We start from the raw sequence: 22,398 nt of genomic DNA, 5'->3' as shown, positions 1-22,398 counted from the left end.
GTTGGGTTTCGGGTTTGGGTTCTGGCGTACCATCAACGGCTGGGCCAAAGGGCTCCCCTCGGTCGCTCCCTCCTCCTCCTTGGAACTGTTGCTGATGTAGCACTTTCTCCACGGATGGGCAAAGACCCTCGGGGCTACAACAAAATCCGAAGTTCTCACGGGGGTGGTGAAGGAGTCCATGTTTCCACGATTTCTAAAACATGCGTTCTTGGTAAAAGATGGCCTCTTCTGCTCGACGCTGGGACTTATGGGGTGATGGTGCTGTGCTATGATTAGCAGAGGGCACTGGGAGGAGTTCTTAGAGGGGGGTCACACGACCCTCTTCTGGGTGGTTCACCCCGTCCCAGAACCTGTCCTATTTTGGTCAAATCTGTTCTCAGGTCAGTCTTCTGTGGCCGAAACCCATCACAATTGATAGAGGGTGATGGGAAAAGTTCTTAGAAGGGTCACATGAAACACTTCTGGACGGGTCACCCTGCCCCGGAATTCCTCTCCATTGGTCAAATATCCTCTCAGGGGTAGTCCACAACAGCTGAAACTCATCCTGATTGGTAGAGGGCAGTGGGAGGAGTTCTTAGAGCTGTCACACGAACCTCTTCCGGATGGGTTACCGCACCCCCAAACCCCCCTGACTGATCAAATCTCCTCTCGGAGGTCCCCAGTGGCCGAAACCCCTCCTGATTGGTAGAGGGAGGTGGGAGGAGTTGTTAAAGGGGTCACATGACCCACTTCCAGATGGGTCACCCTGCCCCAGAACTCCCACTGATTGATCAAATCTCCTCTCGGGGCGGACCTATGGGGACGAAACCCAACCTGATTGGTAGAGGGCAGTGGGAGAAGCTCTTAGAGGCATCACATGATACACCTTGCTTCTGGTCATGTGGCCACCTTGACCCCAGAAGTAATACCCCCATGGGGCGAGACTTCCAGTGATAGGTGGGCAGGGTTTAGGGGGTCAAGGGGTGGTGTTTAAGGGGTCAAGGGGTGGGGTTCAGTTGTAAAGCCCTTATACTACTAAGGCTAGGATGAAGTCCAGCTCGAAGAAGTGGGGGCGGGGATTACTTTATAAATTATCAGCTTGGTCCGGGATCGCCTCTGCTGCTATCTCAAGACCCGATGGTACCTCTCTTACTAGAAGAGAACCGGTCTGAGACAGATCTCTCTCCACCACCCTCTGTGATAAAGGCAGAAGACACACAGACAAAAATATTAGCTTCTCAGCAATGTCCTTGTCGTCTTTAATCGCTCTCTTGAATCCACCCGTTCTTTCACAGGCTTTTGATCTCCTTAAAGTGTTTGTCTATATCCCTTCAGTTATTTGCTCTTCACAAGCCATTTTAGCACTTCTACTTTCCCGCTTACGTGCTATGTGCTGTAATTTAGGCTTTTGTTTACTCCCCACCCTGCCTCTTTTAAAGAATTTGTTTAGCTCAAATAATCTCTTGGCTCTTGCTATTATTTGAGCTAAACAAATTCTTTAAAAGAATCCTTGCTGGTTAGGAGCTCGTGTCACTACAAAGCCAATGTAAAGAGCTCAAACTCCCCCTCCCTAAGCAAGAGCTGGCCCCCCGCAGTTTGTCCTCTGCAGTGACTGCAGGGGGGAGAGTCACTTGTTAAAGGGAGCTGGGGAGTTTTCTGACAGCCAGGGTCACATGTTGGGCGAGCCCAGGATGGCAGCCGGAGCGAAGGAAATTCTGGCTGCAGCAGCCTTATTCCTCTCTGGCTCTGTAGATTGGGGCGGTGAGAAGCGACACTGGGGCTGCTTGCGGCCGGCAGTTCGGCCTGCGACTCTCCGCCAACCCTTGCCCACCCTTCTTGGGCTGACGGCAGCCTCAACGGGGATTGAAGCACCAGGCCTAGCCGAGCCTGCTCAGCCCCTGGCTGGGTTCTGCCGCGTGAGCAGCTGGAGGGTCAGCCTCTGACCGAACTAACGCCCGTGATGGGGGAGGGCGGGGGTTGGACTGCACACTCCAGCCCTGGGATGTGTTTCCTCAGCACCTGGCTCTGTTTCCTCAGCTCTGGCGCAGTGTTAATGAAAATTAAGTCTGTGAAATCAAGTGCTCAGAAGTCGTCAAATTCAAAAATCACCAGACGTTTGTTGAACTCTGAACTATAACGTTATCTCTGCCACAGTGTACAGCCTGTGTATTTTATGGAATGGATTCAACACTGTGTTAAGGATCAAAACAGGGACACACAAAAAATACGTGTGCACCAGAGCAGAATTAAACACTCAATAGACGTAACTTCCAGAAGTTCCTGACCTGACTGCTTGATTATAACCCTAACGCTGCGATAATGCTAAGCGTCCCTTATCTTTTCCCCGATTAATGGCAGTCTCCGGTGATGCAAGACTGGGTTCAGCCTTCAGTGTAGGTGTTTATAAAAAACAATATAGAAACAGTCTCACGTGCATGCAAGAATTCCAGCTGGATTAGAAGAGGGGGGTGCGGAGACGGATATATTTGTTCCCAAAGCTCTCACAGCACATGCGTGCATGTACACAGCCCCCCCCCCCACTAAAATACCGTTATTTGTGGACTGAAACAGAGCCTACGAAATTTCAAACCAAAAAGGAATCTGAGTAAAGTTATGCGTAATTTAATAAAGGGTTAGTTGAAGTTTAACACTGACTTCATTACAGTGGTCAGTCCCAGTAGCTGCTATACCTGTTCCCATAGCTGTGCTATTCTGTTAGGACTGGAACGTCTGAGTCTCGGGAAAATACGCATTGTGACATGTCCAGGGTGGGCCGATTTAAATCAGCTTTTCCATTTGTTTTCCAGCTATTTTCTAAAGAAAGATGCACTCGTTAGTTGATATCACCATTAAAACACCTCGACTTACAACTAAACAGACACTTTACGGTAGATTTGGTACATCCGTTTGCTACCTAGAAGTGTACACCATAACTATATACATTTAAGCAATTATATAGCTTACTAGTTTCAGATTCTTATTAACCGAACACTTTTAGTAGGTTAGAAAATGGTGAATGATATGTTGCTTATTTACTAGTGTGACAGGGTCGGGCCAGATGGCTATAGGAGAGTAACAGAAGGCAGATATATAAGCCCCAGGATAAGTAGGTCCCTTTTCCCTGGGTAAGATAACAGGGAAGGTTCCAGAACAATCAGGAAGACAGTCTGATTAGAACACCTGCAGCCAATCAAGAAGCTGCTAGAATCAATTAAGACAGGCTAATCAGGGCACCTGGGTTTTAAAAAGGCGCTCACTTCAGTTTGTGATGCGCGTGTGAGGAGCTGGGAGCAAGAGGCACTAGGAGCTGAGAGTGAGAACACGGACTGTTGGAGGACTGAGGAGTATAAGCGTTATCAGACACCAGGAGGAAGGTCCTGTGGTGAGGATAAGGAAGGGGTTGGGAGCAGGCCATGGGGAAGTAGCCCAGGGAGTTGTAACTATCGCACAGCTGTTCCAGGAGGCAGTCTAGACAGCTGCATTCCCCAGGGCCCTGGGCTGGAACCCGGAGTAGAGGGTGGGCCCGGGTTCCCCCCAAATCCTCCCAACTCCTGGTCAGACACAGGAGGAGTCGACCTGGACTGTGAATTCAGAAAAACGGCCAAGCTGAGGGCTGCCGTGAAGCTCCAAGGCGAGCAAATCCGCCAATAAGCGCAAGACCCACCAAGGTAGAACAGGAACTTTGTCACACTAGATAATTAACTTTTTGCTCATGTTTTGTGTCAATCTGCATTAGAATGGTAACTGGAATTTAAACACGCAAACCAGTATAGAAAATTTATTTGTATTAGACAAGACAACCTTAAATGTTTTAGACCCAAACTTCTCTGATCAAAAGATGTTTCACATTGACAATAAATAATTTATTAAATAGAGGGATTAACTGTAGTCAGTGAATTAAACTGATTATTTCAGGTTGGTCTGTGAAAATTTTCAAATACGCCTAAGGGAAAGTAACTGGGGCTTAAAGTTCTCGTCTCGCCTATGTCTCTCGAGAAGAAGCCAATCTCCTAAATTACCTAGGCTACCAACCGTACCATATTTTTGAAACTTGACCTCAAAAGTTAGATGCTTTCACTGACTCTTTCTTTATCTAGAAAAGAAACCTTTAATTCAAAGAGGGGTGTGGTTTTTTTAAGAGAGGGTCATGGATTCAGCTTATTTATTTGTTATTTAAATGTCTTATTATAATCTTCTAAGTTTAGGCCTCAACATATTTTGTATTAATTCTGATTTCATTTTAAACTGGCTCATTTTTAAAAAGAAAAACTTATAAAAAAAATTTTAAAAAGGAATTTTATTTAATTTAAAAAAAAAAGTCTTCCAATTTGTATCCACCCTGGACCTGTCTGTAATTATGACTCACTGCAGCTGTCCTGGGCACAAACCCAGCACTTTCAAGCAGCTGGTATACTCCGTTGCAGCGCTCCGCGGCCCGGGAGCAACCCAAGACTCCCACTCTCAGGGGCTGCAGGGACAAGGCCCAGCTCCTTGAGGAGATGAGCTTGGAGGGCTATGTCAGAACATGTGTCAGTTTTTCAGACAGGTGGATCCCAGCTCGGGGGCCCTTCTCCGGGGCCCAGAAACCGCTCACCACAGCTGAGATTCACGCAGCGGCAAGAGACTAACGGCCGTAGAGCTGCTCAGAGCCCGTACTGCGAAGGCAGGAGGGATACTGATGGGGGAATTGTAGGGCCAGGGACCGGGGGGGGCCTCTCCAATGCCCAGCCTGCGGGGCCGAGGGGGTAGGTGCAATGCAAGCTTCTGCTTACAGCTCTGTTAATGCACCTTTGTCCTGGCCCGGAGCCCCACAGCTGCTCTGCTGACGGCTCTCAATCCTGACTGCTGCTAGCCCCCCTGCTAACCCAGCCGTGGACTCCCTCCCACCCCCAGCTCTGCCAGTGCCCCTCACTCCCGACCCACAGCCCCTGCTATCCCAGCCCCCTCCCTACCCTACCCCCAGTGCCCCTCACTCCCAACCCGCAGCCCCCTGCTAGCCCAGTGCCCCCAATCCTGATCTGCAGCCCCCTGCTAGCCCAGCCCCCTCCCCTACCCCCAGTGCCCTCACTCCTGACCCACAGCCACTGCTATCCCAGCCCCCTCTCCTACCCCCAGATCTGCCAGTGCCCCTCAGTCCTGATCTGCAGCCCCTGCTAGCTCAGCCCTGGGCTCTCCATCTCCCCCCCCCCCAGCTCTGTTGCTCCCCCCACCACTCTGGTATTATATCCAGCCCCGGTGATTTGAACATGGAGCTCCAAGCCAGACACCACCCTCCAGAAACTCATTTCCTTCATGATTTAATCTGGATTTGACACAAACCTTGGAGGGGAAAAAACCAGTGCCTTAAATTGCCCCCTGAACTCACCTCTCCTTCACTATGGGGGAGGGCAGAGCCCAGTGACTGGGGGCAGGGGGAGCTCGCTGGAGAGGTGCCTGAATCCGGACACCCTGCGCTCACAGCCGGGCGGCGCCTCCTGGGTGAGATGTGGAAGGCAAGTCCGTCTTTTGGGAACTCCCTGGCAGTGCTGGGCTCCTGGATGTCCTTGCAGGTCACAGGGCCAGGGTCGAAGGGGAAGCAGCATCTCCAGCGCCTGGCAGGTGGTTCGGGTCCAGCTCGGAGACAGTGATTTGGGGAGTTTAAGGACCCAAACAGGTTCTGGGGCTACTCGTGACAGCCGCGAGGGGTGCAGAGGAGTCATTCCCACGCCACCGTTACCATCTGAATCTCTGCCCCCCTCTCCGGCATAGCAGCTCGAAGCCGCAGCTGACGGCGGAATCACAGTGTCGAGGTTTCCATCGTCTTCCCTGGGCGCAGGATCAACCCTCAGTCAGCAGCAATCTGGACACGGCCCAGCGCACCTGGGAGACCAGCCCCGGGACCACCTGCCCAGGCCTTGGGCCAGAAATGGTCTCTTCCCACGTCATTTCTCGTGGGCGCAACGCCCATGCACACGTGGAGCCAGGCCGCAGCTCCGGGTGGGTCGCTGGGCACTGCTGCGTTCGGGGCCCAGGTCGGCCACAAGGAGGGGTTGGAGCATTCACGCAGCAGTGGGCCCAAGACGCCAGAGGACGCCCCAGGGGCAACCGGAGCATTTTCCTCCTACCATGCCCCAGCAGAGCTGTCAGCAGGCAGCGTGTGCCCGCAAAACCCTGCCTGCAACCCAACCCTCCCCCCTGCCACCAGCGATTAGTGAGGGGGCTTTGAAACCCAGGCGGGGGATGGAAATTCAGGGGTGCCTTCCGGGCACAGCACCGAGAACCGTGCGCCAGGGAGACCTGGCCGGGGCCCAGAGCGTGAATGTGATCCCCCCAGGGTGCCAGGAAACTGGAACCGGCCTGGAGGGAAGCCCCCTTCTGCCCTGGCTCCAGCAAGCAGGAGGAAGGCACCCGAACCCAGCAGCATCTGCCAGGGAGACGCCCCGGCCCCATCTCCTGCACCCCAGGGCTGGAAGCAACTGAAGGTGGGACCCAGACAGATTAAAATAGACTCTCGGCTTTGGCAGGGCCCCACTGGGACCTGAAAAGGCCTGGCCTGGAGAGCTCTGGGGCTGGGAAAGGGACGCAAAGGGCCGCGGGCAGGCAGGCAGAGGTCCTGCTCGGTCCCAGCCCCATTGCCTCCTGCTCTTCCCACAGGCCCACAGGGTGCAGGACAAAACCTCGCAAACAGTTTCAGGGGCAACCCCCATTGCAGGGGCCAGGCCAGCCACAGAGGGTAGCTCAGAGCTACGGCGAGTAACGAGACCCCGTGGCCAGCAGCCCGACTGCTTCGCTCACACGCTGTAGCCCGTCCCCGGCTCCCACAGCCCTAGAGTGCGTTGGGGCGCGGTGCTCCTCAGGGGTCCCCGGAGAGCAGAATAGCCAAAGCAAAAAGGAATGGGGGGGGACAGCCGATGGACCGACAAGGGCGGGGAGGCTGCAAAGGATCCAGGCAGAGGTAGGGAGAGCCCAGATCACCTATGAGGAGCCGCCTTGTTCTACAGGCCCCACTACAGTAACACCAGCCTGAGCCGCGGGCAGCAGCTCACAGAGGGAGGTGGGAGACACAGCTTCTAGGCCCAGCTCGTCTAGCCCCGTCCATGCCTCAGTTTCCCTGCCTGCTACAAGTAGGCCAGGTGCTGTCAGTTCGCAGCTGGGAATGGCTCCGCTGGTCCCTACCCCGCAGGAGCCCGGATGGATTTCTGAACTCAGGCTGCCCTTGAGGTGCTGCGAGCCAGGCCGGGAGTCCAGGTACCAGCTGCTGGGTGGAGGATTAGGCTGTTTGTGCTGGCGGGAGCTATCTGCAGCCCCGACAGGCCCAGTGGAGCCCAGCTAAGCCTCTGCATCCAGCTCTGCTCCGTCTGCTGGCCGCTGGCGCACGGTCATGTCGACGCTCTCAGCCAGCGCAGCCCGGCCGCTCCCAGGGAGGCGCTTGTAGATTTCACCCCCACAGAAGGGAGGTAAATTTATTTTCTCCCTTGTGGGCAGCACCTGGCATCTTCCCATGGGACTCATGCCGACAAGGTCCACCACAAATCACCAAACTCTTGCCAGGGTCCCCCGCACAGGAAGGGGGGAAAGCCCCCATCCAAGAGGAGGCCACTAGCCAGGCTGAGAGAAGCTGGAATTGGGTTATGGGGACGGCACAGACCTAGTTCACGCCTGGATCCCAGCCTCATTTACCATCTGCCTCTCCATGCAGGAGCTCAGGAACGGCCCAAGCAAGCCCCGCTCTGGGATCTTGCCCCAGACTCGGCTTGTTTTATCGGAGGTCCCTAAATTGCACTTGAAGCAGATCTGCAGCCCCAAGTGAAATGCAGATGCTCTAGCAGGATTGAATCTTCAGGCTGGCATGGCGGGGCTTGGGCAGAGCCAGCGAGGGGCGGGTAATCTCTGCAGGGGAGCTCAGAGCTAGCTAGGAACCCCACCTAGGAAAGAGAGCACACGCTGTCTGTTAACTGCTCCGCAGGAGAGCGGCTGCTTTGAGCCCAGCCAACAGGCCCAGGGAGGGGGAGTAGAAAGGAACCCCACTCGCCTCAGAAGCAGGGCAGCGTTTCCCTGGAGGTGTTTCAGAACCAGAGATTTCCTCCGAAGCCCACCCAGCGATACACTGTAGGACCTGACAGTGGATGGCTTCGGCCAAATACAAGATTAAGAGCCATCGCCGTGTTCCACTCATGTGAATGGCGCAGACAACACACAAACAGCTCCTGCAGCCAGACGCAGACAAGACCGTGGGGTGGGTCTAGACAACGGACGGGTCGGGGAGAGGTAGGGAGACACCCACTGAAAACTGCCAGGATCCTCCCTAGAGCGGATTCACCCCCCACTGCTGAAGAACCAAGGATCTGGGAGCCTCAGGGTGCGCTTGGCAGGCCTCCCGGATCTCCTGCCTGCAGACGGCCCCCTCTCTGATCCCACACTCAGAGATCAGACAGGAGCAGTGATGCTTTGGGTTTTTCTTTATTAAGTTTAAGTTACAAAACAGAAGCATTTTTAAGTCGCGTCAAGGCGGGGATGGAAAAAATGAGACTATCTGTTATAAAACCAGAGCCCGGGGTAAGGGAGGGAGCCTGGCGCTCTGTCCCCGTTCCGCAGGGCTGGCTGCGGGCTGGGGGAGGAGAGACCTAGAGGGGGTTAAGACACTGTTGGCACAACAACATGGCCGATGATCAGCAAAAAGGGACAAAGCTTCTCCCCAAGGAAGCGCAAGATTTGGCTGCTCAGTGCCGCGGCCAAGCCCAGTTCTCACTGCAGGGCAAGGGCATGGCAGTCGCCAGGGGATCCCGGCTTCTAGCCTTGCTGGACAAGTTACGGCCAACCTGCCTTCTCTGCTGCCCAGCCTCCCCGCTCTGTTCGGCTTGAAAAGCTAGCCTGTCCCTCTCTACGCAGGCAGGGGCGCGCCTGCCTTTCCAGACGCCTTAACAGTTGCTGGGCTGAGGCAGATGCCAACCTGGGCCAGGGGAGAAGGAGGACGGACAGACAGGAGAGCCAGAGCCCTTGTGTATGGAGGCAGCCTTGAGGCCTGGCATCCGAATAGCTGATGTCCCTGGAGCCCTTGGCACCTGCCTGAAGTCACTCCTGCCAGTCCCCCTGCCGCCCAGAGGCAGGATCCCCTCATTCAACGGGCTTTGGACAGCAAAGCGGCTGAGCTCACACATGCACGAGCTGCTGCCTCTAAGCCTGGACAGCAAAGCGGGCTTTCGAACCCAGCTCCGTCCTGCCGGCTGAGGGCAGCACTAGGAGGAGGTGCTCTACTTCAGTCCAGGGGATGCCGGACAGCCAGTTCACGGTGCTTTGAGTACAGCAGTCACCCAGCAGCCGGAGCAGCTGAAATGCGCAATTTATAGCCCAGAAACACTACCCTGCTGTCACCTCCACCCCGAAGGAAGGGCCCAGAACCCAGGAAGTCAAAGCCTTTCACACCTGGGTTAATTGCAAGTTCTCTCCCTTCCCTCGCTCCCCCAGCACGTGGAGCGCAGATGGGCCTCGCTCCAGCCATCGCCAGTTGCGAACGGAAACCACAGCCAGGGCAGGCACTTGCAGCAACCAGACACTCCGCCAGAAAGACGCTGCTCCACGTCGGACGGAGAGAGAGCCGCCCCATGGGCGAGACGCAGCCGGTTCGCGCTCTGAGGAGGGGATAAAACAACTGGGTCAACTTTTATTGAGCTCGCTCGTCTAACAGACTTGTAAACGGTGAGCGTGACAAGGAATGCGAGGGAGGCAGCCCGTGCCCCACGCACTGCCAGCACGGAGACTGCGCTACGGGGAAGAGTCCACATCTGGCCCGGCCCCAGGCAGGTGCCAGGTGAGCTGGGAAGAGGTGGTGCTTGGCTTTTAAGCTGCAGTAACAGTATGTGCTGGTGTCACAATCCCCCCGCGGCTGGGAGGCGGGCAGTCCGGAGGCCGCCCTGCGCACACAGGCGGTTCTGGAAGAGGTCATCGGTTCTTGGGTCTCTGTAAACCTGAGCTGTTTCCTCCCTGGTGCCCCACCCTCCGCGGGTGTCACTGCGGGGGCAGCGGGATGCCCCTGGGGTCGGTGACCTGACCCTCCTGCAGGTTCTTGACGAGCTGCGCCAGCCAGCGCTTGGTGGTAGTGTCGTCCTTCAGCACCTGGGCGAAGGTGGTGTCCTTCAGCTGGTCAGGAAGGCACTGTCTGAGAGCCTCTCGTGCCCTACATCAGGAGACGAGAAACAGGGGGGCCAACAAATAAACTCACATTGACAAGAGGGGAGCACGCCCCCTGCTGGAACATTACAGCCTGGGCCAGGCCTTCCCCGTGTCCTCAATAGCAGGCTGCTCTGAACGTGCCTGGGAACATGACTGTAGCCATGACCTCCCCTCCTTCCCCAAACCCAAGAGCTCCAGGCAGATCCCCCACATTAGACCCAAGGGCCCCCGCAGTTCCAACACATTCCCAGTCACAACCCCCTTCCAGGACATGAGGGGAGTGGCACGTCTGCAGAGTCAGAGGCTTCAGAGCCTGCCCAGTGAGGGAAAGAGTAAATGCAAATATAGCGAGCCGGAGAAGTGGCCCCTCATTACTCCACCACTCTGCCTTCCATGAGCCCTTTGTAGCATAGCCCCACAGGAGCGAGGTGAAGCTCGCGCAGCAGCACCGGCCCTGGTCCCTACGTTTCAAGTTGCGCTGGGACAGTTGTAATTTGTGACCATTTGACCTGCCGAACCTGCGTTACAAGAGTCAGGCAGAGCCAGCGTGGCCGGCAGGTGCTGCGGGAGCTCATGGGTCTGTATCAAGAAAGGTCCCGTTCCGCTTCCAAGGCTGAGTGAGAGGCAGACACGCGAAGCGGGAATCCCAACGGAATGGCACTTCCAGCAAGAGGGGGAAGCACCTTTGCTCTCTGCCCCACAAGAGCCCCTGAAAACTCCTAAAATGTTTACCTTGGGTTATCGGAAAGGCGAAGGTAGCAGCGGACCACGTGTTTCAACAGCCTTGCGGACGGCTCCTTGGAGAGCTGTAGGACCATCTTACCCTGTTCGACAAAGGAGCGGCTCCAGTTAGAGAAATGGTGTTTAGAAAAAGGACTAGGAAGTGCTCGACTTCAGTGGTTTTGTTTCATTCTCCCAGGACTGGGACCGGGTTTTGGCAGCCACCAAAGCAGAGAGGACTGGTGCCTGCTGGCAGGCAGACCGTCCTCTTTCCAGTCTAGCTTGTAACACTAATAGGAGATGACCCCAACTCAAAGACCCTGCTCAAACTGGGGCCACTTCTGTGGGGCTCTCTCCCACCAAGACCCACTTACAGCTGGATGGACCCAGCTGTCATTACAGATTATATCACCAGGCCATTTCCTTCAAAACTTGATTATTCATATTCAGCCCAGGACCTGCAAGAGTTCCATCTCCCTGATCTTTGGTCCAAGGTTCAGGATGGAAAGCATTTCCCAGGGCTAGGGTTTCAGCATCCACTCACTTGGTTTTCCTGCAAGTGACAGCATCCCTCTCCTTAGAGCCATAAAGGAGGGATAACGAATGTCTGATAAGCACTGGGCAAAAATCTACATAATCCGACCTCAGGCCCATTGGATATTAACTGATCTATGCGGCTAAAATAGCTCTTTTTGCATTGTTTATGTCCCACCTCACTCCCCTTACTGAGGGATCTTCCTTGGAGATTCTAACTGTGCAGGTTTTAGGCAGTCTAGTCATAAATATCCATGATGTGTTTTACACTCATCCCAGTAAGAGTTAGATGAGAAGCTGCAGGTGAATTTACAAAGCTGACCATGGGAAGCCTGCATAGGACGGATCCTTGGCAGCAGGTGCTATCATGAGTAAACACAAGCTGGTTGCTCCAGTGTAACCCCGTTAGTAAGTGAAGAGAGCAACCAATCCTACCAATATCATGGCGACATGAGAAAACCGCTCATAAGTCTGGCAGATATACGCCAATCCTGTATCATCCAGGAGGATCTTCTGTAGAATAAATGTAGCAACCTGGAACAGAGGGGAGAAATCACTTAACCAGCTGCGCCTGTAATGGACCACGTCCTGTTTGTTCTTCTGACAGCAACCCCTACCAACTGCAAAACGGACACATGCCAAGAGCACCAAGTATTTCAACAGGGGTGGCTAACAGGTTTACCCAGTTTCAAACCAGAAGGAACAGTTGGTCTTTACACAGCACATGGAATTCACTGTGAAAGGGAGAAAGAAACAAACAGATCAGGACCGACCAACTCAAAGGGGCACCAGACCCTGCCTCGAACAACAGATGCAAAACCTGCAGACATCTCTCCATAGCTACAGGGATATACACCCCGCAACACCTTTCAGGATCCCTGGCAGCTATACATACCTTTCACAACACATGGTGCACCTCATCCAATGCCCCAACAACAACGATGTGGGTGAAATCAATACACCCCCGTATAAACTCGCACAGGAAAATGATAAAAGACAAACACACCATGTGCCCTGCGGGCGGACACCTGTCACAAAGCGATCGCTCTCTATCTGACCTACCAGTCCTCGGCCTCAAAGGAAACCCACAGAGCACTTTCAAAAGACGAGCCTGGGAGCTTCAATTCATAACTTTGCTAGGCACTAAAAATCATGGTCTTAATAACACTGGATTTACGGCTTATTACAACCACCTGTAACCCACTAACCCCCTTTTTTGTCCTATGACTGCAGGGGTGCTAATGGGCCACTTCACTTTGAATGTGTGTGAACACCTTACATTAAACCATTTGTTTCACCTTGTATTTAGCTGCAACACGTTTTGCAAACCCGAGGGAGAGCTCAGCGTAGCCCGAAAGCTTGTCTCTCTCCCCGCCAGAAGTTGGCTCAGTAACAGATATGACCTCACCTATCCTGACTCGCCAATATCCTGGGGCCAACGCAGCAACAACAATGCTACAAGGGGAAGACAGGCAGATACAACAGCAGGGCCGTGTTGAGTCCCGTGTTCACTCAGGCTACGTCCGCACTACGGCGCTCACCACTGCACGACGCAGCTGCGCCGCTGTAAGATCTCTCGTGCAGCTGTTCTACGCTGGCGGGACAGAGCTCTCCCGTCGGCATCATGAAACCACTCCCCACGAGCGGCAGTGGAAGAAGCTCCCACGCCAACACAGTGCCGTGCACAGCGGTACTTATGCCAGCATAAGTTCGATTGCTCGGGGGGGGAGGGGGCATGTGTGTGTGGAATATTCACACCCCTGAGCGACGTAAGGTTTGCCAGCGTAAGGAGCAGCATAGACATGGCCTAACAACTACCGCCATGCTACCCGAGGTAATGGGCAATTCAGACCGATCAACTGTTGAGAGAGGGGAGACAGGGAGGAACACCCCAGGCCACAGCCCTGCTTAGCCATATACAACCTTGCCCAGCTGGCTTGTGGCTTTCTTCTCAAGTGTTACACAGCCAGGCTGCCTTTCTGGAAGAGATGCTTTTATCAACCACGAGTGACTGGGCTAGGTACAGGCATGACGCAATACAATTCTCTGGCCTGTGCTATACAGGAGGCGGGACTAGACTAACGGTACCCTCCTGCCTTAACATCTACGAATATGGGCGAGTGGTGGGGGGAGCGTATATGACTGGGTGGGTCAGTGGTCGGCCTGAGGATGCCAGAAGAACTAGCAAGTGAGGCATTACTGTCACGCTTCAGCATGGCACAGTCACGGTGTTCACCAATTCAGGACAACGGAGACCCAAGACAGGCCACGGGAAGGTCATTCTCCAGCAAGGGGGGGTGGGGGAGTCACCAGCAACACGGCCCCTCACGCAGCACGAGAGCACAGCTAATGCGGGGGATGACGGTGGATAACATCCAGCTCGGATCTACAGAGCAACGTTTTTAAAGGAGATAAAGGGATCAGCAATTGCCCGTTGTTTTACAATGTCAAGTTGCAACAGAGGGAAGTTCAAACTAACTGGTAAGACGCGCTGATCTGCTGCCTGCAGGGACATGATGAACATAACACCTGGGAACCAGGGGGAAGCGGCCAAGAGGCCAACAAAAAGAAATCACTTAATTCAGCTAAAAGCAAATACCGTTTTGGAAAGTTCGCTGCCAGACTCCATGATGCGCAAGCAGAGGGGGATAATTTCTGTTGTCAACAAAAAGTTTATCACTTCTTGCTCATCCGTCTTCACCAGGGCCCCTAAAAACAGACAAAAGAACTTCAGATTTTAATCACTACTGTCTTGGAAAGAGCAGCCTGAGCGAGGAGCCAAATATTTATACGATCACAGTGATGACGAGAACACAAGCTTTGCTCAGGTTTGTCCAGCACAACGGGAGACTTTGGGCACAGCCTGAGTACAAAGAAAGAATACCTGAATGGTTACGGAGTGATGACTCAAGCAGCAGCTGTATCCCAAATTCGGCTTCTGAAACTGTTACTATCCGGTGGGGACAATCCTTTGGATTTCTAGCACCTGCTTTGCCGAAAGCAGCCCACCCACTCGCTTGTCTGGAACTTAAGAGCCATTAACCGGAGTCATTGTCAGCTGAGAGGCCTATCAAGTCCCATGCCACCTGGAGTGGATCTAGCTGACTTGCAGTGAGAAGCAGGAGGGGTTACTGGGAATACGGTACACATCTCATCGGAAAAGATTAAAGCGTTGATGCTACAAACGCTACCTCCTCGCTCGCTGGTTGTACCCCCCCCCCCGTTTTTCTCTGTCTGACTTTACACTGTTTGCGTCACATGGCAGGGATTGGGCCTTTTCTCTATGAAAACCAACTAGCACATTGTGACCAACATGCCAAGCGACACACTGCAGAAAAAAGAGGAAGAGAACATGGCTTCATGCAACACTCAATGCCGGGTGACCAAAAAGTCCCTGGAAGCTGTGCTCCAAGTCTCTCCAGGGCATACATCCTCACCACGCTGTGCGTGGGAGTGCAGACTGCTTCTCTGAGACAACTAGTCTGAGTCGAGAACAGTGTGACCGGCATGGGAACATGCTACATAAACCAGTGCCTGTATGCCTCCAGGGATTTTAAAGGGGGCACTGAACAGTCAGTGCAATCCTCACGCTAAATCTGCGGACATTTCTGGCTAGAGAACTGCAGTGGTTCAGCAGAATGAAGCAAATATGCCATTTTTTAAAAGGCAGGTAAAGTCTAAGCTTTGTCTCCTCCCAGCAATAAAACAAACCCGATCTGAATCGTACCATCAGTTGACCACTGGCAACCTTCATGAAAAATGAATGCATTTTAGAGACGCTATCTTACTGTGCTGGGTTAGAAAGCTTTTGGGAAAAAAATAGGGGAAAATGACACCCAAGTAAATTCATGGCAAGAAAATGGAGAAAAACTATGGAAGTCTGACCCCCTCAGTAATTACTTCTCTGGATGGGCTCAGCTTGTAGCTGAAGAAAAAGCAGCTTCCCTGTTCCTGCAAGAGAACTCCCCACCTGCTTTGAGACCAGAACTTCCCAATGGAGCCAATTTTTCTTGTGCCAAACCAAGATGTGGCTTAGGTGCATGCTATCGATACATCAGCCATGCACTTGTATTCGGTGTGACAAACCCCGCCAGCAACACAGCCGTGGTCCAAAACTCTAGGGTCTTTTCTAGCACGGTCACGTAGAATTTATCTTCACAATTCCCACTAGTATTAATGGGAGTCACGCTGGTAAGCTCTCCGCACATCAATGGGAAGTTAGACATTATCACATAACTCAGAAGATTACGTAGGGAAGGACAGCAACAGTGATCTAAGGTGCTGCTACACTAAAGGAATGGGATGAATTGGCCCATAGGAAAGGAGGAGCCAGTGCTCCCAGTGTTTGCATGACTGCTTACCAATCACTCCAAGGCTGGTAAGCCGCAGGTATTCAAATGGACGAGTCTTGCTAACTGTGTGCAAGAAGGGATACAAGAAGAGAGGGATGTGAGCTGCAAGGAAGGCTGACCTGGAAGAAAAGGCAGAAGACACATTGAACATATACCATGAGAAGCCAAGCGGGCTAAACAGACCACACAATCCAGTGACACAGCGTGGTACATCTGCCTCCGCCTCACCAGACAGTAACACCCATCGCTCTAGGCGGGCAGGCAACGTATCCTCCTTTACAAACGGAGAGAGGGGAAGTGACATGCTGCGGGCCGCACCGTCAGTGCAGGATGGGCAGGCAGGTGACAGGTCATAGGTATCGCTCCCAACAGGCTAAGGATCTCACATATCCACATTTCTGTATTAACCCATCTCCCCCATCCTGATCTGCTTCTTGTCTCCCCCACACTACAGCTGGTCTTGTAGGTTGCAGATGCTTTGGTGCAGCAACTTATTTACCAGGTGCATGCCCAGCCCCCGGCTGGATGGGACCTCAATCTGCTTGGCCTCCAGCTACTACTACAGTATAAATATTACACAAGACCAACCGTCACCACAGCACTCAGTCATCCCTGGCTCCCAGCCCCAGAACCCATTTCTGATAATGGGCTGGAAAGAATTCTGATTGTGGGAAGTCCCCAGATGAAGAGGTTCCCCTGTTGACATACCATTTCCAAAGCCCATCCTAGGGGAGCTCTCTCTACTGAACTGAATGACTGTGTTCAGAGTAAAGAGAATCCACCCTTCAGATACTGATCTTGAATTTTCATATTTTTATGTAGTTATAAAGGAATCCAGTGAAAAAACTGGACTATTTCCCTGAAGACTGGCTTAAGGAGCAGTGCTGTGAAACCTTGTTTGGCAGAGGCTGAAAGACATTCTGCTTCCTAATTGTTCCCACAGTTTCGTTACAGGGCCTTATTCACATGGAGAACAGAAACATGAGAGAACATGGCCATTAGGCCGGATTTCTTCTGGGTTTCAGTCACTGTTCTTTAGGGCGAGCCCCTGGATTATTCCTTTCCTTGTCGTCAAGCAACAGGGACAGTGAGGCCCTAGGATATTGGAGGGGCAGTGTTCTCCAGCAAATAAGGCACCTGACTGGGACTCTGGACGTGGCACTTCCACTGACCTGCTGAGTGACTTTGGGACATTTTCCCTGGCTGTGCCTCTCTTCCGCCCACCCATTGTTGTGTCAAATTACACTGCAAGCTCTTATTAGGTGCTAGCACAACAGGGCCCCAATCTCAGCTGGAGTGTCTTAGGAAGACCAGGTTTTAGAGATTAGAGTATTTAAGGAAATCTCAATATGCAAAGTCCTATGTTTGGGGTTTCTGTAAAGCTGCATGCAAAGATCCACAAAGGAACTAGTGACAAGACAGTGCTGCTGTCCATCGTCTAGTGCCATATGCCACACTGCCTTTAACATGGAGGCAATATAAATGAACTTACCACTGGCCCAAAGTAACACAAAACAAATGATTTACACAGCCCGACACACAGTTTACAGGTACTTCGAGGCTAGCCAGTATGACTGATGACAATTACCTGGTTTCTGGATGCGATGCAACGCACTGCAGGAGCGCCAAAGCATTGCAGACTCGGTTAGATTGATGGGCTGTCAGGGTTGGAGGGTTGATTGATGGATAAATATTTACAATTTCCTGAGAAAGTTAAACAAAGCAAATTAAAGGAGAAAACTGGACCAAGCTGCAGAAATTCATTCGCCTGATAAGCGGCTGCAAGTGCCAGAGAGATGGCTGCCTTCTGTTTGCTACATCACTGCCTCATGCATCATTTTAAAAGGAAGTTATGTAACCTAGGGAACTCAAACTTTGCCCAAGTGAGAGCTGCACCATGCAAATTGCCAGGTATCAGGGTGATGCATCTATTTTGCATGTAATTAAGCAGATTACAGCTGCCTTTAATTGTCAGTTAGATACCATGGTAACTGATGCCCTGGAAGTACCAACAAACAACAGCGGTGCAGTTCACTGTGCCTAGAAGTCCCGGCATGCAAAGCTCTATCCTGATCTATCATATGCTGGGACCTCTCGTCTCCGTGAAGCGAAGATGCTATGGGTACCAAGAAGGATGAACTGCGTGAGCACAGGGGGCAGTTATAAGGAAGTGACTGAGGAGGAAAAGTCTGCCCCATGCCTGTCGATTACTAACATAAGCCCTTTCTGACTTTCTTCCCTTGCTCCACGTGTATGCTGAACAGGAGTTTCTCAGTGCCCGTCCCTCTTATTTTAATTTAATTCCTCAAAGGAAACTCCCAGGTCTCATATTCAGAGAGTCAAGCAGCAGCTGTGGAGTGTGGTGGACGGCTGAAGAGGTAAACAAGGAGGGACATGCGTGTTTTTATTCAAAAGGCTCTCTTGCAGTAGGAAGGGTTAAGTGACGGAGAGGTAACTGAGGAAACCCATGAGACGCCACATCAATGAGCGAGCTCTCCCCAGTCACCTGCACAGCACCCTGAGCATCATTTCAGTGCAAAGGAAAAGCACCCACCTGCAGAAGAGCTGCGATTGTGCCAAATGAGTGCCATAGCATTGGGGCCAGGTCCGGGACTGATTCACGCTTCTTACTCAGCTCCAGCAAGGCATTCTCACGGGTCTCGGGGCTAGATAGTTCATTAATCCACTGATAGATCTTCTCTCTATCCACCTGAGCCAGTGCTGTCGGCACAGGCTTGAGGGAAGACAATAAAACGTGTAAGTACATCACGGTTTTTTCGGATTCAAACCAGACCCTTTTTACTTTGAGAGAGACAGATGAAGCCAGGCAGTTAATGCAACCTCAATTAGAGGAGGAAGAAAGCAGCAGACCTGCTTTTCTAATAGTGTTCTGGACACAGATAATGGTCTCAGGTCAATGCTTATCATTTCACCTGCCACGAAACATGGACAGGTGCTTTGCTTCAAGGAATAAATCTCTCACTACTGTAGTTTCTCTGTATCCTCTGGCAAAATGTTATCTAGCAACTTCCTTCAACAACATTCAGCGAATCGCATGACTTCCCATCGATACAAGCAAAAGACTAGGACAGGTTATTTTTCATTCTTTTTCCACTAGAAATCTATGCTATATCACAGCACTATGTTATACTATGTTAAGTATCTTTAGACCCTGCATTCAAAGTGTATGCATAATAAAAATGTATTTAAAGGAGTTCTTAAGACACGTTAGTTTAGATTCCACTGGTTTTAGACCTCCAAAAAGCTCAAGACAGCAGCTTTTCAACACAAGCGACTCTCACTCAAAACGACAATAAAATAAGGGTCCCACATAAATGAAAAAGATTCTAATTATTTCATCACCCTTCGCATGGTACCCCGGGGCATTTTAAAAGTCTTGCTAAAGAGACATTGTGCTACAACTAGATGTTGCACAAATCCATCTCGCTTGCCCATGAACGTCAGTCTCTTCCCTAAGTATATATCTTAAAGGGAAACCCCTTATTAATTTGCTGTGTGGTAAAAATCCCTTCCAGAATAAGACAGAGAGAACTGAATCTGTACCCACACTCGGGTAATATTTTTAAGATTAAAGATGACAGTTTTTAGAAAGATATTTCCATACCCACTTTCTCACGAGATCAGTGAAAGAATAACATCTTCAGTGAGTTCTCAGGTGGAAAAGAATCACATTGGGGATTTTAAGATCTCTCTGATTTCCTTTGCAGAAAAGCTAAACTTTCATTAAAAAACAGTCTCATGCCTTTGCGAATGCTCTTTACAACAGCAATACAAAACTAATGCATTGCTGCTCTATTAAACTGACAATCTGGTAGTTTAGGTTGAAAATTCAGGTGTAACTAGATATGAATAGGACTATTTTCTTGACGTTTAGACCAACTAGTTACAGTGTAGTTAGATTTAAGCATTCCCTTGCAGTGTCCTCTGCAACTCAACTCTTTCACAAGAACTAGGAAGTGAAACTGTACATCAGGAACCAATCCTTACAGAACTGTTCAAGTTAGAGATGAGATGCGTATTAGGGTCCATCTAATTCTTTGGGATACCATTCCACAGCCTCACTTCTCAATATCAACAAGTGTTTCCTGATACTTAGGTAAAGTTTTCCCTCTTAATTTCATCCATTCGGCACAGTTATATCCCATGCACATTCTAACTAATCCTTCCCCACCCTTGGTATTTATGCTATTAAAAATCTGTAGACTTAATAACCCTTTGTTCTTATTCATTTAGAAAAGTATTTGTTTAGTGCCATCAGATTATCTGTAGATGTCACACACAGTCAATCCCTGCCCTGCAAAGCTCACTACACATTTTAACTCTTCATCTTTCCTCAAATCAATCCTTCTCGCCCCCTCTCCTCTCTTCCTGTTTTCCAGATAGCTTTCCAGAACCTCAAACCAGGGTATCTCTTGAATGGTGAAAAGTGAGAAATTTATTCTGTTTTAAGAGTGAGAAGTGTAATCCTATAACAGTGCTTAGAAATACATGGAAAACTGGAAGGTCTAATTTGTATTAGTTTATGACGACTGAACGACAAGCCCTTTGACAGATAAACATTCGGGTCTATTTTGCTAGACATATTGGAAAGTTCAGTTCAAGTTAACAGTTCAAATGTGATGACTCCTCAGCAATGCATGCACAAATTTATAGTGTCCAGTGCCTTCTTAAGAAAGAATCAAATTTCTCCCCAGACCCTACAGATTCCCATCTGTTTCTTTTCCCTGAAAGTCTCATCTGCTTTTAATGCAGTCATTGATAAAATACTCTAATTTTCAACTTGCTGTTTTCAAGGCTCACAGTCTCATTCTCCTTCCCTAAGATCCTGGTGAAGGTCAAGTGCTGTATGTAAACATTGCAGATACTTATCAATGATCTTACTAAATGTACTCTGTTGCACCTCATGTATGCAAGAGTGATGCCATAGCTGTCTTAAAGCACCACGCACTGAGCGCTTGTGAATCACTGAAGAGCCCACAACACATTTCACAAGAGTAAGGGCATTTACCTGCAGTGACCCTGCCAAATGGCAACTCTGATAATTCCATAACAACCTTGATTTAGCCAATTGGAGACTTCTTTAATTAAGAAACTGCCCCCCAAGCATTCTGGGTAAAAAACTTTCATTATCACACAACGTTGCCGAATTGTGTGTGTTTCTCTACATATACTGTTAGATGATCAACCTGATAACACCAGAATGAACCTTTATTTAACAAGAATGAACTAGCAGGTCTGATTAATTTGTATTTTCACTCTCATGCTTCTATTTCAAGTTTTCTGTCGTTTATTGTTTGTGCTCCATTCTCTGGACCTCCCCTCTATTATGTTATGCCCCTTTCAGATTAGCATCTAAATGCAGGCTCTGCCAGCAGTCTCACTATGTAGAAGGCCAGTGCTCTGCCTTATTACAGTTTTGTAACAGCAACTTCTTCCAACCTAAAAAATAAAACCCCCTGTTTATAGGCCTAACAGCCTTGCCTAAGGATAGGGTTATGTACTGCAGCCATCAGCACCGGGCTGCATTTTGGGCCCCATTTACATTTCTAAATATAAATGCAGGTTGGTGGACAGTAAACACATTTCATCACAGCTCACAGAGCGTATATATATATTGAAGACTTTTTAAATTAGCACTCAACAACTTGCTCTCCATTCACATCAACCAGTTGTTTTTATTAGATAACTGTCTAAAAACAGTTTATCGCAAGGAAGCCCAGCCTATAGCTGGGGGCTTAATGGGAGGTACAGCAATCCCTTATCCACTATAAAACAGGATAGAAGCATTTTGCTCTGAAATCGTAAGGGACGGCTAAAACAGTTAACTTTCTGCTTTCACCCGTTTGCACTCCACGCATGTATTTAGTCCAGGAATGATTCTTTACAATCATGGCATTAGACTGGCTAGGAAAACTAAAGGCTGCTGGAATTAGATACCGCTAAGTGCTTGGGTGACTCATATTTGTTTTTGTTTTCTAAGTCCGACTAGGACTGGCAGTAAATGAATTTTAGAACATCCCTACAACTCCATCTCCCAGCAAACCAGCCCGGCGCCCGCACGCGGCGGCAAGGCCTCTGCCGGGCTCGAGGCGGGATGTTTCGCCCCGGGAACCCGCACGTGCCGCGGGGGGGGGGGGGCGCGAGAAGCCCCCCCCCCCGCAAGGTCTCAGCCTCCCCGCGGGCACCAGCGGTGTGTCCCGGCCCTGGCCCGGCAGGGACCCCGGCGCTCGGGGGGGGGGGAAGAGGCGCGCTCTGGGAAGGGCCCCGGAGCAGAGGGTCCCGCGGGGCCGCAGGGGGGGCGAGGCCAGGCCAGGCCGGCGGGGGGGGGGCGGGACCCGGCCGCTCCGGGCGAGCTGCGAACGGGGACCCGGCGCCGGGGGCGGGACTCACCGCGGCCGTGGCCAGGCTGTGCATGTTCGGAGCCGCCGCCGCTCGCGCCGCCCAGGGCCGGGATCAGGAGGCCGCCGCCGCCATGGGGCCCAGGCCGCCTGCGCGCCGCCGTGACCCCTGCCCTCCGCCCTCTCGCCCCGTCACGTGCGCCGAGCGCGCGCAGCCGGCGGGCGCGGAGCGAGCCCGCGCGCGGTGAATTGTGGGGCAGGGAGCGCTCCCTGTCCGGGGACGCGGGGGCCAGCCGGCGCCTGCG

The 22,398-nt window shown here is 51.5% G+C and overlaps 1 protein-coding gene across 3 annotated transcripts; it reads right to left on the bottom strand.

Annotated features, from left to right (window-relative positions):
- Positions 1-9,599: 9,599 nt before the first annotated feature.
- On the bottom strand, positions 9,600-22,314 carry CNOT9 (CCR4-NOT transcription complex subunit 9; the record flags this gene model as incomplete). 3 transcript variants are annotated; one of them, XM_084642883.1, is made up of 8 exons in its annotated part: positions 9,600-10,132; positions 10,861-10,952; positions 11,818-11,916; positions 13,982-14,091; positions 15,744-15,853; positions 17,323-17,438; positions 18,289-18,468; positions 22,146-22,314. In XM_084642883.1, the coding sequence occupies 8 exons, from the start codon at positions 22,167-22,169 to the stop codon at positions 9,964-9,966; spliced, it is 900 nt and encodes a 299-aa protein (XP_084499009.1). In that variant the 3' UTR covers positions 9,600-9,963. The 3 variants fall into 3 exon arrangements, with proteins under 3 accessions (XP_084499009.1, XP_084499008.1, XP_084499007.1); XM_084642882.1 differs by having other exon boundaries at positions 9,600-10,139; positions 10,862-10,952; XM_084642881.1 differs by lacking the exon at positions 22,146-22,314 and having other exon boundaries at positions 18,289-18,501.
- Positions 22,315-22,398: the final 84 nt, after the last annotated feature.

This window comes from Lepidochelys olivacea (assembly GCF_965140295.1).
Source record: "Lepidochelys olivacea isolate rLepOli2 genome assembly, chromosome: 11".
NCBI classification, from domain to species: Eukaryota; Metazoa; Chordata; order Testudines; family Cheloniidae; genus Lepidochelys; species Lepidochelys olivacea.
The sequence above is the reverse complement of the archived record's forward strand: the minus strand, read 5'-3'. Positions and strand labels throughout refer to the sequence as shown.